General features: G+C 38.3%; 1 protein-coding gene across 2 annotated transcripts; it reads right to left on the bottom strand.

Annotated features, from left to right (window-relative positions):
- Positions 1–1409: 1409 nt before the first annotated feature.
- Positions 1410–15074, bottom strand: LOC112565222. 2 transcript variants are annotated; one of them, XM_025240559.1, is made up of 16 exons: positions 14934–15074; positions 12757–12856; positions 11466–11571; positions 10764–10971; positions 9716–10048; positions 9470–9497; positions 8865–8971; positions 7399–7611; positions 6449–6511; positions 5569–5713; positions 5262–5425; positions 3962–4339; positions 3603–3755; positions 3323–3406; positions 2711–3016; positions 1410–1874 (listed from the first exon to the last, which is right to left on the bottom strand). In XM_025240559.1, the coding sequence occupies exons 3-16, from the start codon at positions 11526–11528 to the stop codon at positions 1606–1608; spliced, it is 2514 nt and encodes an 837-aa protein (XP_025096344.1). In that variant the 5' UTR covers positions 11529–11571; positions 12757–12856; positions 14934–15074; the 3' UTR covers positions 1410–1605. The 2 variants fall into 2 exon arrangements, with proteins under 2 accessions (XP_025096344.1, XP_025096345.1); XM_025240560.1 differs by lacking the exon at positions 12757–12856 and having other exon boundaries at positions 14934–15026.
- Between the last annotated feature and the right edge of the window lie 89 nt (positions 15075–15163).

Below are 15163 nucleotides of genomic sequence, written 5' to 3'. Positions count from 1 at the left end.
AGCCTTGTAAACAGATGCCACATGCAGAAAAAGAACTCAGTGCCTGAAGCGAGATCTGAACCCAGGACAGCCAACATTCACCGCACTGGTGACAGACGCAACCGGACCGCCCCATAGCGTGGACAGCGACAAACATCAGCCTCCAGTATAAAGAAAATAACCAAAAAAAAATCTCGATAAAGTAGGTCACTTGAAACACCGTTAGTCGCTCCAACTGCTTAATATTTGAATATTTTCCTTGCGAAACATCTCCTAAGGTTGGCGGCTGTCAGTGAGAGTAAATGGACAATAACTTAAAAAAATATCTTCAGTCGAGATAGTTCATTCTGCAAGGTGTCAGGTGCAAACGGATTTTTTTGAATGTAGGGGGAACATCTCAAGGCAAAGGCAATGAGGAACTTGACCCTAACATTTGTCGACTAACGGTCGCCGCAAAGCAACCTAATAACAGACATGAGGCGGAATAAGAAAGAACAGAAAAGCGGAAGAAGACCTTTTCATCTTCACCACAAGCTATGGAGCGATCCAGGATTCGAGTTCCTGTAACGTTTTAGCAAAACATTTGAGGAAATATTTGACATCATAGTAAAATGTACTTCATTATAGATAGCAAACTTTAAATTATATATTAGATGTGTGCGTGTGTTCATATTTCAGGAGGTGACGAGAGGTCAGATACAAAGTCTAGCAAGAAAATAGTTTCTTTCGTCAGACGTTCGGATACAGAAGACAACAATCTTAGTCAATCTGGGGTCACAGTGCTGGTGGTGCTTGATTTTTTTTTCATTCAAACATTTTTCAAACATGTGGAGTATCTGGTGGATTTTTTGCAGTGTTTGAGTAATATACACTGCCGCACTTTGTTGTCAATACTAGGCTTTGTAAAAATATATAAAGAGCGAGCAGCGTCGATGTATTGTATCCCAAACATACTCTTACAGTAGCACCAGCACAATTTCAAAATTTAGGTAAAAATTGCTCTCCGTAAACAGTGACACCAGTAAACAAGAGCCTGGAGAGGAAAGTTGTGGGTAGGACGCAGAGATGTGGGGTGGAAGCAGGGTGCACTCAAGAACAAAACACGTGTACATATGTTAGTCATCTGCAGTACAACGTAGACAGCATGACATTCATGTTATAACAACATCAGAAGGGAGTGTTTTGGGAAGGTTAATGAACGGAGCATACAGAGGAATTAATGTTATAGTGACTGCACAGATGTTTTTTGTCTCTCAGCAACTGTACAAGCAGAGAAGGCCAGATACAGTAACAGCCGTGAGTAAAGATAGGGCTAATTATATTGATCATACATTTCCTGTTTATCATTCCAGTTATCTGTACTTGATATTCTTTTTTTCTGCTGTCACATTTATTGTTAATGTTAAAGAAAGCACACTGCTGACAAAAAGTAGATCTCAACTAAATATTTATTTACTCTTTGTTGCTTGTTGTTCATTTGCCGTTAAAGCTCACAAGGGAACGATAACGGAGTTAGAATTGAAAGCGAGCAAGAAAAATATAAGGACAGCATAGTTTAAGTATTCAGTCATCTAACTTTCAAAAAATAACTTTTATGAAATATAACTTAATATACCAAAGGTATCTTTAAACTTTAAAAATAGTTGTGAAATTGTAAAGATATGGCAGAAAAAACCACGTGTATTGCGCACCAGTTGGTTTTAAAGTTACATCAGCCAAAGGTAACTGTTCAGGTTCTTCCCAATGCATCGAGAGAAAGTTATATAAGAGACAAAAAAAGATAGCATTTAGCGGAATCTTGTAGAAATGTCGGGTGATTGCAGTTCTTAATGACTGACAAATGTAAGTGCGCCTCGTCTGGACCTGCTGTACTTGCTGTACTTGTGGTGGTTTATCTGAAATCAAGCACAAAAGTTTACCTAAATATCAATTGGAACACACAGCTCTTGAGAAATGATTTCAAAACCGATTGCTCTTTGCGTGATCATATTTCTGATGTTACGAAGGCATAAATACGAATGACATTTTCTTTATTTAATTACCATTCTATTATTTCTTCCTTTTAAGTATGATCGTCATCTTCCTCAACCCACCTACTCCTCTCCGTTATCTTTGTCTTTTTATTCTTTCGTGTCCATAGTCAAGGTCAAGGATGCCTTGCTTTCAGAAAGATCTTTATCTTTACTTTTCACTTCTTTTCTCGAGCCTTTCCTTGTCTCTTTCTTTTTTCCTTTATTTACTCTTTTTAACCATACAAAATCAAACCCATACTCGTAAAGAAAAAAGACATCTTATAATGTATCCATATAGCATTATTTTCATGTTGCAAATTAAATATTTCATAAAGTTTTACTGACAAACGTCTAATCTGAGCTCTCGAAAATTTTTAGCTGTGATAATAGTGGAAACTCCTTTTGTATGGAAGAGGAAACTGAAACGCACTTATTTCTCTGTTTCAAATATTCTGATGTATGAAAGGAATACAGTAACACTTTACAGTTTTACAGCTTAATTTCACAATTCAGTTTCAACCTTATGATGTCAGATAATCGCTTTAAGATAACCGTAAGTAAAGATATATATATATAGAACATAAGATTTAGGAAAAAAATTTTAAAACATTAACTTTACCTGTTTCTGTTTGCATGAGACACACCTAAGTGAATGTTGATGCATGAACCTTAGCGTGAATGTAGATGACTTTACACCTGTGCACCTTGTACTGACTTACCTATGGCGTGGCGCAGTTCTTCCCCCACGTTAACATCGATGTGTGGAAAATGGTTGCGAGTTAGGTGCTGGACTCGCTTAGGGGCGAGGATGTCGCACAGAAACGACAGCAGCTGGTTTCTCTCAACATTTTCCCGTGCAGTTCGATCCCACAGTATTTTCTTGGAATACCTCGTCATTCTCCACCCCGGGTGGTGGTTTTGGAGAAGAGGCAGAACGTTTGACCACTCAATCTCCAGTCTGATTGCCAGTCTTTCGTCTTCACACTTCACTACGATCTTCATCTGGTTTTTCTTTAGTGTTGTGGCTGCAACATTTCGTGGGCACTAATGCGGTCATGTCCAGTCCGATTAAGTCTAAAATGCTGTACATCTCCTCTACTAATCAATTTTTGTAGTCTTCCTAACAAGATGGGTAAAAATATAAGGGAAAGCATCCATGGATAACGTCAAAGGGTGCTTACCTCCCTTTTGACAGCTATGTAAAGCAGAGTTAACTATTAGCAGGAACATTCTAACCAGTTTATATAGCAATATGAATATTTGCATGCTAATAATATTTCACATAAATAGGAATATTAATATATTAATAATTATCGAATAAGAATATTTACCAGGGCGTCCATTGTCGGGAACTTGTTCTTGGGGGTGGTTCTTGCGTGGAATAACTTGAAATGCTACAACGCTTTCTATGGTGGCTAGAATACACAGAAACTGTTAAGATTAAAGAACAAGTAAAACGTTAAAAAACTGAAAAACTGAAATATTTTATAAGGCCAAATGCTAAACCAATAAAGCAATTTTAATTTAGAATATTTTTGCACAAATGTAAAGGAGTTTATATCGTTTTTGTGCTATATTTGCCTCACAACGTGAAACAGCACTACGGCTCACCAGTAACATCTACACTGTTATCAGCCATTATGATATAACTTTCTTCGTTCTTTTCCTCGTCTTCTCCGCCGTCAGCATGATGCCCAGGCGATGCAACAACAGTCACCTTGTTGTGTTTCCCGATTTGGACATACAGGTTGTTCGCCGTCAGAACTGAGCAGCCCAAGACACACACACAAAAGCAATTATGACAAAGCATGAGTACAATTGCTTTACAAATGTGTCGACTATCAAGAAGAAAAAGAAGTAAAATGGAAACTACAAGAAATAGGTAAATGTAAAAATTTGTTTGGCTACACTTTTGAGTCTTGGAACTATATAGCTTCTTAAATTTGAATAATTATGATCTCTATGTTTACCGGAAACATTTTCCATCTTGACACTGCAGGTGAACTGCACAGGGAGATTCTGACCGCAAGCAAGTTCCCTGAAGCTCTCGTGCAAGAAGAGATCCTGCGTTATTTGTATAATTCGTTGGTCGTGGGCGAGTTCATCTAGCGTCTCTGGGCAACTGGCAAGACGAAGCTTGAACCTTATGCTTCCTTCTTGAACAAGGTCAAGATGTAGGTGATATTTTGAAAACACATCTTTCAAACTACTCCGAGTCCATTGTAATTTCTTAAGTAGGGCGTCCTGTGTTTTCTTTTCTGGAAGCAGGAGCGTTATTTCCCCTTTATTGTGTGCCATGTTCTCTTGAAAACAGGCAGTTAAAAATTTCTGTTTAATTTCCTTTAAGTCTGCAAAAATGAAGTTAAATAAATATTATTAGTGTTCTATATCTTTATATCAAGAAAGTATATCGCAGAAAAGATCTATAGTGGTTTAAAAAAGACTAAAAGAAAATAGGAAAGAGAGATGGGAATGAAAGCGACGAGGGACTGGGACAAATAATAAAATGCATGTCGACAAATACACTGGGTTCGAGATTCCTTTTTATAAATTCATAGAACAAAATAGAAATAAAATGAGCCAGACAGGTCAACTGCTCACAATTAATAGATGAAGTGGAACACCTAATGTCTACCTATTTTCATTTCACTTTCTTGTATGTGCACGAACGTGATCATGAATGCAGATATGTACTATATTTCCTTGTGTGTCTAGGTATTACATATAATAACTTTACATCATATATTGCCTTACCAGGCTAATGAATATGTGAACATTTTAATGCAATTAGAAGGTGAAACAGTCTTGTATCTTATATCTTCGTTCATAGAAAACTGAATTTAAAGGTCTAATAGAGCGAAAAACCTTTTTCAAATGCCTGGACAAAAGGCACTATGATAAGATACTGTTTACCTAAATCTGATGAATACTTCCCCTCTTTCGTTCTCGAGATGCGTGTCTACAATAGCCATACAAAGACAGAAGTCAGGATGGTATATGGATACCTTTATGTTGCTTCAGCCAATAGGAGATCTAGGACTATATTAATTACCCATATCCATGTTGTTACATCACGAGTTTGACCTCTTTTTATGCATTGCTATATTTACAGACGAATATTTCGAGAACGGAGGGGTGTTATTCATCCACATGTTGGAAAATAGTAGGTTGTAGTAAGCTCAATAATTGGATTTATAAAAGAAAATGCACACTACTATATCTTTAATGTTCATATGCTTGTCATTGACAGACCGTGCGCAAATGCACTACCTGTAGTCATTCCTGTAAGGACGAAAACTTTGACTGGCGGGTCAGCCTCTTTCTCGCAGCGTTTTAGGTTTTTCATAGAAAGTGGACTAAAAATATCTCGTAGAAATGTGCGAAGAGGAAATGGCGTCTGGTCTTGTCCTTGTTTCACGACTAACGTAATGTGTCTGAAAAAACACACCGATTCTGAACAAAGTAGTCATTAGCATTGATAACAATAAAACGCATGCAAGCACACACTGGAACCTACATATAAGCAGACAGCCACACGGACTTTACATGACTATGATCTAAAATTGTTATTACTGACCTCTTCTTTGGGCTAACTGATACAACAAGACGTCCGTAATGACGCTCAAGGAAAGGTAGAATGTTTTCGATTTCCTTCTGAACTATTCCCATGGCTTTCTTGGTTGTTAAAGACAAACGAATGTACGTATGTGGCACTTGAGTCTCTAAAACAAAAAAATATAGATGCATACTTTCTACATATGAACACTATACTGACGATTTTAATGTGGGAATTGTAGTCTTGGACAAAAACAAAACAACAAAAATGAACCAACTACTTTAATAAACAAGGGAAGAGGAAAAATAAGAAAGTGTTTAGTCAAAGCTGTCTGTAAAAATTCACAAATATATCATTTTTATGTTGCCAATGGATGTAGATGTTAAAGTAGATACGTAAAAAAGGGAAATCGGTTTGGAATTTTGACCCACCTTTACCAACCCTGTTCGTAAAATATAATGTGTATAGAGAAAGGATATAATTTCTTCACTCCAAGAGATCATCAACCATCTGAACAGCAGCATCCTGGCATAAACTTCCCCCACGAGGTCGAGCAAAATAATAGACTGCCATGCTTGACACCACGACAACCATGGGTGACATGGGTGACTACGGGCTGGTCTCAAAACTCGTTTAGACTTTTAAACCTCCGTGCGAACCTTGTACTGTATTAGTGTAAATATCCCCTTCACGAAGCGGGAATTACGTTTTTACTATACAACAAACATTTCAAGTTCCTCTTATATTACAATCCTAAGCTCATTGACATACACTAAAATATTTTCCATACTGTGTGCATAAATGAATAATTTGATTTTTTTGGTGCTGTTAATAGATGGTACTTAACCATTAATGAAAAACAAAACCGTATATGATCTATACAAAGTTTTGAAGTACTCACTTTTTTCACTTCTGGAGAAAAGCTGGATATTTTCAACGGCAATGATGAGTAAAATTGTCAACACTGAAAAAGGCATCAATTTATTATTATTAGTCTTTCTAAAATATTTGATGAGCACATTGTCGATATATCTTTCCTCCCCTCCCCTTCCGTAGAGCAGTTTGAGTCACTGATGTATCACGAATGCTGATAAGTCCCCGAGCACTAGGAATTTCCCCTCGTGCACTCAACTGGCTGATATTAGTTATCGACTCTTCCCCACAGCGCGTAGTATTGTAGTCATGACAATACAGGACTTGCCACAACAGGCCTTTCTCCAACGAAATACACTTATAAACCTCGTGACCTGTGGTCTTTTATAGTTAGCTGCTAACGAGTAGTAAGATCACCGGCAAACCCCGACCCTTCTCTCGTGAAGCTTATTCCTCTCTTTTGTCATCACCTTTGTCTTATCAGCTCACAGCAGGATGTTGAGTTCAGCTCGCAAACACCAAAGACACTTTTTCAATCAGGTGTCAGTTTTGGCTTAATTATTCTGTTAATTCCGAACCGATTAACTCTTTCATCGTAATTTTGTGATATATCGGCCCGTAAAAACCATGCCCATGGACTGATCAACTTTCAGGTCAATTTATGGGCCGCGTTGTTTGGATTCTTTGGACTTATATGTATACGTGAGCTTGGGCCGAGGGGAATGTGTACAACAATGTCAACACTCTTTGCTAGTGGTATTAGCACTCATCATGGGCAATATGTTTCTGTGCGGAGGGGGATGTCGATGAGCAGAAAAGAGAAAGAGACAGTGAGGGGATAGATAAGAAATGTAAAATCATTTGAAATTGTAGAACTATCTTTTGTTGATCTCTTAAAAATAAAATTGTAATTTGTTTTTAAAATGACAAGAATCCTGGTTCATTCAGTTAAACAAATGTTTGGGAAAATCTTTTTACCTGCAATTAGACTAATTGGAGAAACAGACACACACAGGTCGTCTTCGGAAATGAGAGCAAAAGGATGGGAAGAAAAGTCCTGAAGAAAATACAAAGGGTACGGTGACATAAACGTCACTGGAGGCTGGGTTTTCCCTTCCTCAACACAGCACATTGGTTCACCAAACGGAATAAAGGCAGCCTTCCACTGATATTCAGCTTGTTTCGGTGGTTCTGCACAACAACAGCAACAGTAATAATAATAAATAAGAACATAAAGAATAAAGAAAGAGGAAGACTATCTCCGCTATCTCTAATGAAGAAAATGATGTTTTTACTTTATATAAGGCAGTAAAGATCAAGGTTAAAAGACATGAAGTGACCTCCAACTGAAAGTATACACCACATAATATAACATGAAAAAGTGATGTATAAACTTATCGTATTCATACTAAAGCATCAGCCACTTAAGTATGTACGTTGTGTCTAAGTCTGTCCAAATATAGCTCGAGGCGAGTACATGAATAGCAGCTGACAAGGCCAGCCACTCATTTGGAAGATAGTGAGCAGGTCCTGCACAGGACTACCAGTCCACTTCTTCATGGTCATAAGCAGCCTCGATCATCCTCCAAGATACCTTGAACAATAGTCTTCAACAGTGTCGTGTCAGGTCACATATCCGAGCAAGAACAGCTTTTGCTGTTTGATGCAAGTAGAGGCTTCTGGTGTCCCAAGAGTGTGGCCACCATGTTTCGTACACGTCATTCCATTTATGTTCATTGTACAAGATCCAAGGCAGCCTCCTCAGGCACTTGATATCGAATGCCTGAACTCTCCTCTCCATATCAAGGAGAGGACCCGTTTCACATCCGTAAAAAGAGATCGACTTGTAAGTCGACAAGGGATTTGCAAAGTCGTAAACTTGATCTTAGGAAGCTTGATGTTATGGCTTCATCAGACCCTGTCGCGCATCCCCAGCGACTTAGTTGTCAGTGTTTTGTGTGCGCGGCAACCGTCGTTGATAATGTGAGTGGATCTTCGTGCCTGGTCAGTCGACAGCACCAACACTTGCCTCTTAATATGTGCTACAAAATAATTCTTGTTTTCCAGCTCTGGACGAGCACTGTAGAGTAAAATTCGGGTCGATCATGTCGCGAACATTGAAGACTGGGCATCCAGCCCTGTAAACGGGTGCCACATGCACTGAAAGAACAACGTGCCCGAGACGAGATCTGAAACCAGTCAGCCAATCCTCACTGTATTAACGAAAGGCGCAAGCATTGCGCCACTGGACCGCAAAGTGGCTTCTCAAACTAAGTAATTAAAAATGTGAAAAAAATAAAAGGACCAGAAAGGATTCTCCTATTTATGTGATAAAAATTATAATCATTAGAAAAAGCAACATAATCTATGGAATAGAAATATATGAGAAAAACTTACTACTACTAGTCTGTCTCAATATCATTGAATTTGTATCCATATACTACCTGCAAGCCTTTTTGTTATGTCCACCAAACGCTTGAGTTGCTGCTGAAGCGTGTCCAGATTACTCAGCAGATTTTCAGATGCTTCCTTTTGCACATCTTCAAGAACCCTGCAGAGAAGTCCAGAACATGCATGTGTGATGTCAGTCAATCTAACGCGTCAAACTTTTGAAATGCTTACCCAGCGATCACCCAGTAGTATTGCTGTTTTGGTTCCCACTTACTAAATTTTCTTCAAGTATGTAGACTATTTCTATTGTAAGAGTTTGGATCGTCTGGTAATCAGTAAACAGATTTAAGTTAATCTCTCCTTCACAGCAATACGCAAGAGCTGTGAACTTGCATATGCTAAACAATCTCATAAATTGCTAATAAACATTAATTCACAGCCTGTCTGTAATGAGCCTTGTAGCGGTATGTGAAGGAAGAAAATCTCTCTTCTTTTTGGAAATGGATTTTGAAATGAAGAAGTAAACTCTATTTCCTTGCCGATACAATTATACCTAATACACACAACACACTCATATACCTTTGCACACGCATTCAGATAGAATCAATAACTGCTAATCACGAATGACCGGAAACTATTGGGAAAAAAGGTTACGTACTCTGCCGTCAGCTTTATGCAAGTATAATCTGGGAAAGGAAAAAAATTATAAAAATTAGTATCATGTTAGTTCAAAGCAAAGCGAATACAGTGTGACTGAAAAGGTATTACGATTAACATAGTTTGTCACATGTAAGATCACGTAACAAAACATCACTGAATGTCAGTAGATACAATACCGTATCAATGCATTTGAAAAAATGCCTTCCTACCTAAAAACACATACTTTTTTAATATCTATCCATACCTGTTGAATTAAGTGTCTGGCCAATTGGACATGGATCCAGCTTGCAAACACAGTCTGAGGATGATGCAAAAGCTTTGCAGTCATGATTGGCCTTCGGGACAGGTCGGTAGCCATTTAAATAGTTGCACCTACACATAAATTCGGAGGTAGAATTTCCAAACTGTTCCGTAAGAGTCTGAGGGAATGGACATTGCGTGTGTTTCTTGTGACAATGACTTCTAGTGAAGTAATGGGATGGAGTAGGGGCTGGCTGAAACTCAGTGAGTGGACACAGCTGACACAGAGACTCATCTGTAAATGGCCACGAAACTAACATGATGTTCGCATAGAATCCTGCAAAGCAAGAAACAAAATTTTAATTAAAAATAGAAACTAATTTAAAATGTAACTAAAATTAGTCGCGTTTTTACACCTTTTGCTTCTCTGACTGTCTTTCTCTCACACACTACATTTTGTGAGCGCCTTAGTGTAAATTCGGTAGCAGTAGAAATTGCTCAGGTCATAAATCTTGCGAAATACTGAATTCGTGCTAGTCTGTGATGTGTGAGGTCGCGAGACCTCAAGTGAGAGGACAGATCGAGAAAAGGATGGATAGAGGGAAATGGATCAAATTAGTGGAGACAGAGATGAAAGGGGGATAGCAATGGATGGAGGGAGAAAGTGCCCTTGCTTACAATGTGGAAAGATTGAAAGCATTATTGATGATACCTTATCTTTGTGTGTAAAATAATTAACACAAACATATATAATTTGTTGTGAAGTTTTGAATTTCAGTATTGTGACGCTCATATTTTAAGAACTTATTGCTTCGTTTGCTGTATAAGTATCCTCGTTTATTCTTATCTCCGTTTTTACAACGTCGACATTGCTCAAACAGACACCTACCAGACAAGCTAATGTTCTGTATAGGTGGATGTCTGCATGACAGAAGGCGACTGCCTTGTTAGAAAGGGTGGCTTAGTTTATGAGGGTATGACTATCTGCCCGAAGGTAGAAGGCAAGGTAACACCCAACAAATCTTTGAAAGCAATAACTAAAAACTTCCTACCTGCTGGACACTCTATGGGCTCCATGCACAGTCGCTTGCTAAGTGAAAGGTCGTTCGATTGACAGTGAAATTTTCCACCCTGAGAACAACAGAGCTCCTGAAGGTGCTGCCATTCTGTGCTTTTGGGATCAGGGCACGGCTGCGTGAGGCAGGCAATATCGTTAGTTTCCATTGGCCAAATGTTTGGAATGTTGTTTGACGCCGTCAGCTGTAACATAAAATTAATTGTCAACATAGTTCTAGTGTTGTACTGAATGATTAGTTGCCTAATAAAAAGGTGCTCCAAAACCTCATTTACCCGTTGCCGAAATTACATATTTTAAAGTATATTTGAAATGAATGGCTTGCATCCAATAATCTAAACCTCTTATGAAATTATTTTAAAAGATTGGTGACATAAACTAAATATGACAGATGAGGCCAGTTGTTCATCTTAGTCAACGGTATATTAATTAACGGACGTGTATAGGTGGATTGCTGTCTGTCTGCCGAGACCAACGCTTAGCCTCTTGCGAAGTTCTCCGCTGTAAGTCTTGGAGAAACTTAACAATGAATGTGACTAAACCGGAAGCTTTGTACACACACGCCTCATTCTAGTAGTTAATTTTAAAAAAAACCGTCTGAAAGCAGTCCAGTAATAAAAGTTCGTAGTATATTTTACTGCTCAGTCGGTTCCTTCCGACCTTAGCGTTGTTGACTCACTCGGGTTTTCCAGCAGAGACCAAGCATGAAGGATAAAATCCCATTAAGGGAAAGAAAATCCATTTGTTCCGGGCCGCACCACCTACTGCCTTATTGTGACAGATGTCTGCAAAAATGAATAAATAAACCGGTCGATCTTACTTTCTGAAAAGTCATCAGCATCAACAGATATCAGCGACGCATTTAAGTACACAAGCCAGTCGTTCACGGTGACAGGCATAATGCAAAATAAAGTGTTTGAAATATAGTGATTGTTAATAGTAATTATCATTCATTTATCTCTTAAGCTAACAAAGCGCACGCATGTATGTTCGTGTGTGTGTGTGTCCACGCCCGCAGCTATGCGAAGGTAGAAACGGTGTGGGATTAGAGTAATTAGAGGTAGACAAATATGCATGTGAAGTATTGCGTGTATGCGCTCACATGTGAACTTATTGACGTCACGTGACTGCCGTTGACATTAGATATGAAAGGAATATTCCAAACTTATTCATGTTGACAAATATAAAATAATGACAAATATAATCAACTAGAAGGCTATTAGTTTATCAGATGAGCTTTTGATAACGTGCTTTCATTTAGAAAATGCGGGGAAACTATTCATCGCAGACAACGATATAGTAATAAACTATGCATCAATTAATAAATCAAATAAGCACATTTTTTATGGTACCAAGATAAAGGGTACCAGAGCATCACGGCGATTTCTTCCCTAGCTATGTAATCTTAACCCTGCCACCTCGAAAGACACAGGAATGTTTTCTAATCAGTTATGAACGCAGAGTTTGGGGCACGTATCTGTGACATAAAAGTCGCCATCTGTACACTTCGATTTAAATCGCTGCTAAAGGGAGACTAGTCAGAATTTTTGTTCTGTACGGGAGTTCTCTCTCTTTTTTTGAAGCTTACATAACGCTTGTTAAAAAACCCCATAGAAGTTGGTTGCAAAGCTACCTTAGCAAACTAATTTGGAAAACTGAATTCCCTATCAAGAACTTCACTTTCATCACTTGTCGTGTCCTTTTGTTTTGTCAGTTAATCATGAAATTCGGAACTGACCCTGGAGGATACAATGACATGGATATGACGATGACAGCAGAAAAAGGGAGAAGTAAAAAGAAGATGCTGATACAAATAACGTGTTGGTATTAGAAAGTGGATACTGATAAAATGATGCTACTATCAGGATGTGGATATTTTGATAAAATGATGTTAATATTAGAAAGTGGCTACTGCTAACATATGATGTGTTAGTATCAGGCAAGCAAACGAGACAACAGAAATATATTACTTTCATGTTAGATGATGGTGGTAACTGTCCTGTTAACGTCGAGGACGATAGTGTTGAATGTCAGCCGTACTCTTGCCAGAGAACGCATTGTCGCTGAAGTCTGCAATGTTGTTAGCATTTTAAGTTCTAACCACATAAGGTATACCAGCAATAATCCTTTGTTAATAAACATTAGTATGTTATAATAAATATTTGCAAATAAATCATCTTATAAATAAAAAAGAGTGTTGTAATGTATTTAGGAGGGTTTGCTTTTGTGTTAATTGATGTCATGGACATCTACAGTTTATCCAATACCAACTGAATTGGGCTGGAGGACTCCTTTTGGCTACAGGGAAGTTGTAGACTATATATATGTTCTGAATGACTTTGCTCCCAAGCATCTTTATTTTTATTTTTATTGCTGTTTGCAAGATACTATTTTCCCAAATCTGGGCAAATACAATTGATACCTACCTACAAGTATTAGAATGAGATCAAATTTGTAAAATAATAAACAGGTTTATTAGTGCATATATATATAGTCCCAGCACTACAATTAGATAAAGACTTAACAACATAAGCATGTCCATGCACAATCCTGAAGTCCGTTTGTTGACATCTTTTTGTTCATTGTAGTGTTTGAATGCATGTAACTCAACAATGAAAGTGTGTTAGGGAGGAGAGTATTCACCCATGTTTAGGGAAATGATTTTACATGGCCTTTTATTTTATTAGTTTTGACAGTGTAAGACTAACCCATTTTTTCTCTACATTACACACTTAAATCTACAAATCCCAAAAGCGTATGGATTCCATATACTTCTGGGGAAAAATATGTGGGACTCGATCATTTAATTGCTTTTAGCAATTGACTCCGAAAAATGAAAATGAAATTTGACACAGGACTGCGCCCTGACTAGCTCTCTGTCTATACTCACAATGTCACAGACCATCTGCAATCTGAGAAAAGATGAATCCTCTTCCATTTTCAAGCTCTTGAGCTGACTTTCATGCACCTCAGACTAAATACACATCTCCAGTATCTGACATTTATTTGTTTCAAAAACAACAATAAAATGAAACAAGCCCTGTATTAATGATAGCTTTTAAACAATATCCTGGGGCAATTCGGAGAATTCAAGGACAATTAATTGTCTTGTTTCCGAAGTTATAAAGCGATGTCTAGACGTGTTACTTATAAAGCGGTGGCAAAGGTGTCCTAGGGTAAAGAAACCTGAAGTAGTGTCCGCGTGTTTGGACACACCTTTATAAATTCGGAAACAATACGTTTTTTTTCGAGTTCCCCATGTTAGCCAAGGGAAACACCTTACCCTCGTTTGATAACTACGGCCCCTGTAAGCACTATATATCGTTGAGCTATTATATACGGCGCTTCCATCGACAATGACTTGGACAAGACTTTGTTCGATGTCGATCCGAATGAGAAGAATGCCAAAAAACGAGAATAGTTATTATCTGTTCTTCCTAGTTATACCAGCTTTTCATCTTCGCAGTCTTTCTACAAACTCGATCAACCCGACACTATAATGTAGTTTACGTGTATGTGTGCAAAAAATGCCATCTCGATCAGTCTCACTTCGATCAGCGATTGAATATAATCAGTAACATCAACAGTTATTTTAGCCACTGAAGGGACTTGCGCAATAAAGAAAGGTAACTTAAAAAAAATATATTGCGTCGGGATCCATACCTAAGCTCTACCACTCTTCATATACCCTAATCCTGGCCATACTCTAAACGACAGACCTCTATGGTCACAACAGACCTGTGCCCTAACTCCTATGCCATTTTTATAGCCTCAGTTATTTACATATGTTAATTAGAATAGGCTTCAGAGTTCGCCTTCGCAATCGTTAAATGGGTACTCCGCTGCTGGGCAACTGTAAGAACAATGAAGACGACGGAAGTGTCCTCTATAATGATCTCTGTGTAAGTCAATTTTGTTTCGAAATGGAAACTTGGGACGTAAAACGTGTTCTTACGTACGGCACTGAGAGAAAATAAAAATCACACACCTAGAGTGTCGATCAGTGTCAGTCACTCGAATGCCGAGTAAAAAAAAAAAAATGCTGGCAGCCTGATAATCATCAGACGACTCAGCGCGAAATTGTCACATCAGCATGCACTATGCAGTCCATCATCATTGCTATAGGTACTTAAAATTAAAAACTTACCTGAGGTAGGAGTCAGCAGCAGCCTTTGTATGCCAATGTGCTGGGCTCTTCCCGGAACTGGGATTCAATGAAACATGTCACTGCTGAGCCGGCGTCAAACTGCACTGCACATTTAGTTGAAAGCGAAAGTAGAAATCCTGCTAAGTGGCAGGAGCAGGGAGGGTCATCTTTATGCTGAGATTTCTTGTGAAACTTGGATTTCTCCCAGTGTGTGCTGCTCTAGCAATATT

This window comes from Pomacea canaliculata, linkage group LG5 (genome assembly GCF_003073045.1).
Source record: "Pomacea canaliculata isolate SZHN2017 linkage group LG5, ASM307304v1, whole genome shotgun sequence".
NCBI classification, from domain to species: Eukaryota; Metazoa; Mollusca; class Gastropoda; order Architaenioglossa; family Ampullariidae; genus Pomacea; species Pomacea canaliculata.
This window is presented reverse-complemented; position numbering and strand designations above follow the sequence as displayed.

What these genes read in the sequence shown, in the direction of transcription:
- LOC112565222 (XM_025240559.1), bottom strand. Translation starts at nt 11,528, where the DNA reads ATGGATTTTCTTTCCCTTAATGGGATTTTATCCTTCATGCTTGGTCTC. An exon ending in TGCATAAAGCTGACGGCAGA is followed by an intron (nt 8,972 to 9,469) that starts GTACGTAACCTT and finishes ACTTCTCTGCAG; the next exon opens with GGTTCTTGAAGATGTGCAAA. An exon ending in CCTTACAGGAATGACTACAG is followed by an intron (nt 4,340 to 5,261) that starts GTAGTGCATTTG and finishes TCATTTTTGCAG; the next exon opens with ACTTAAAGGAAATTAAACAG.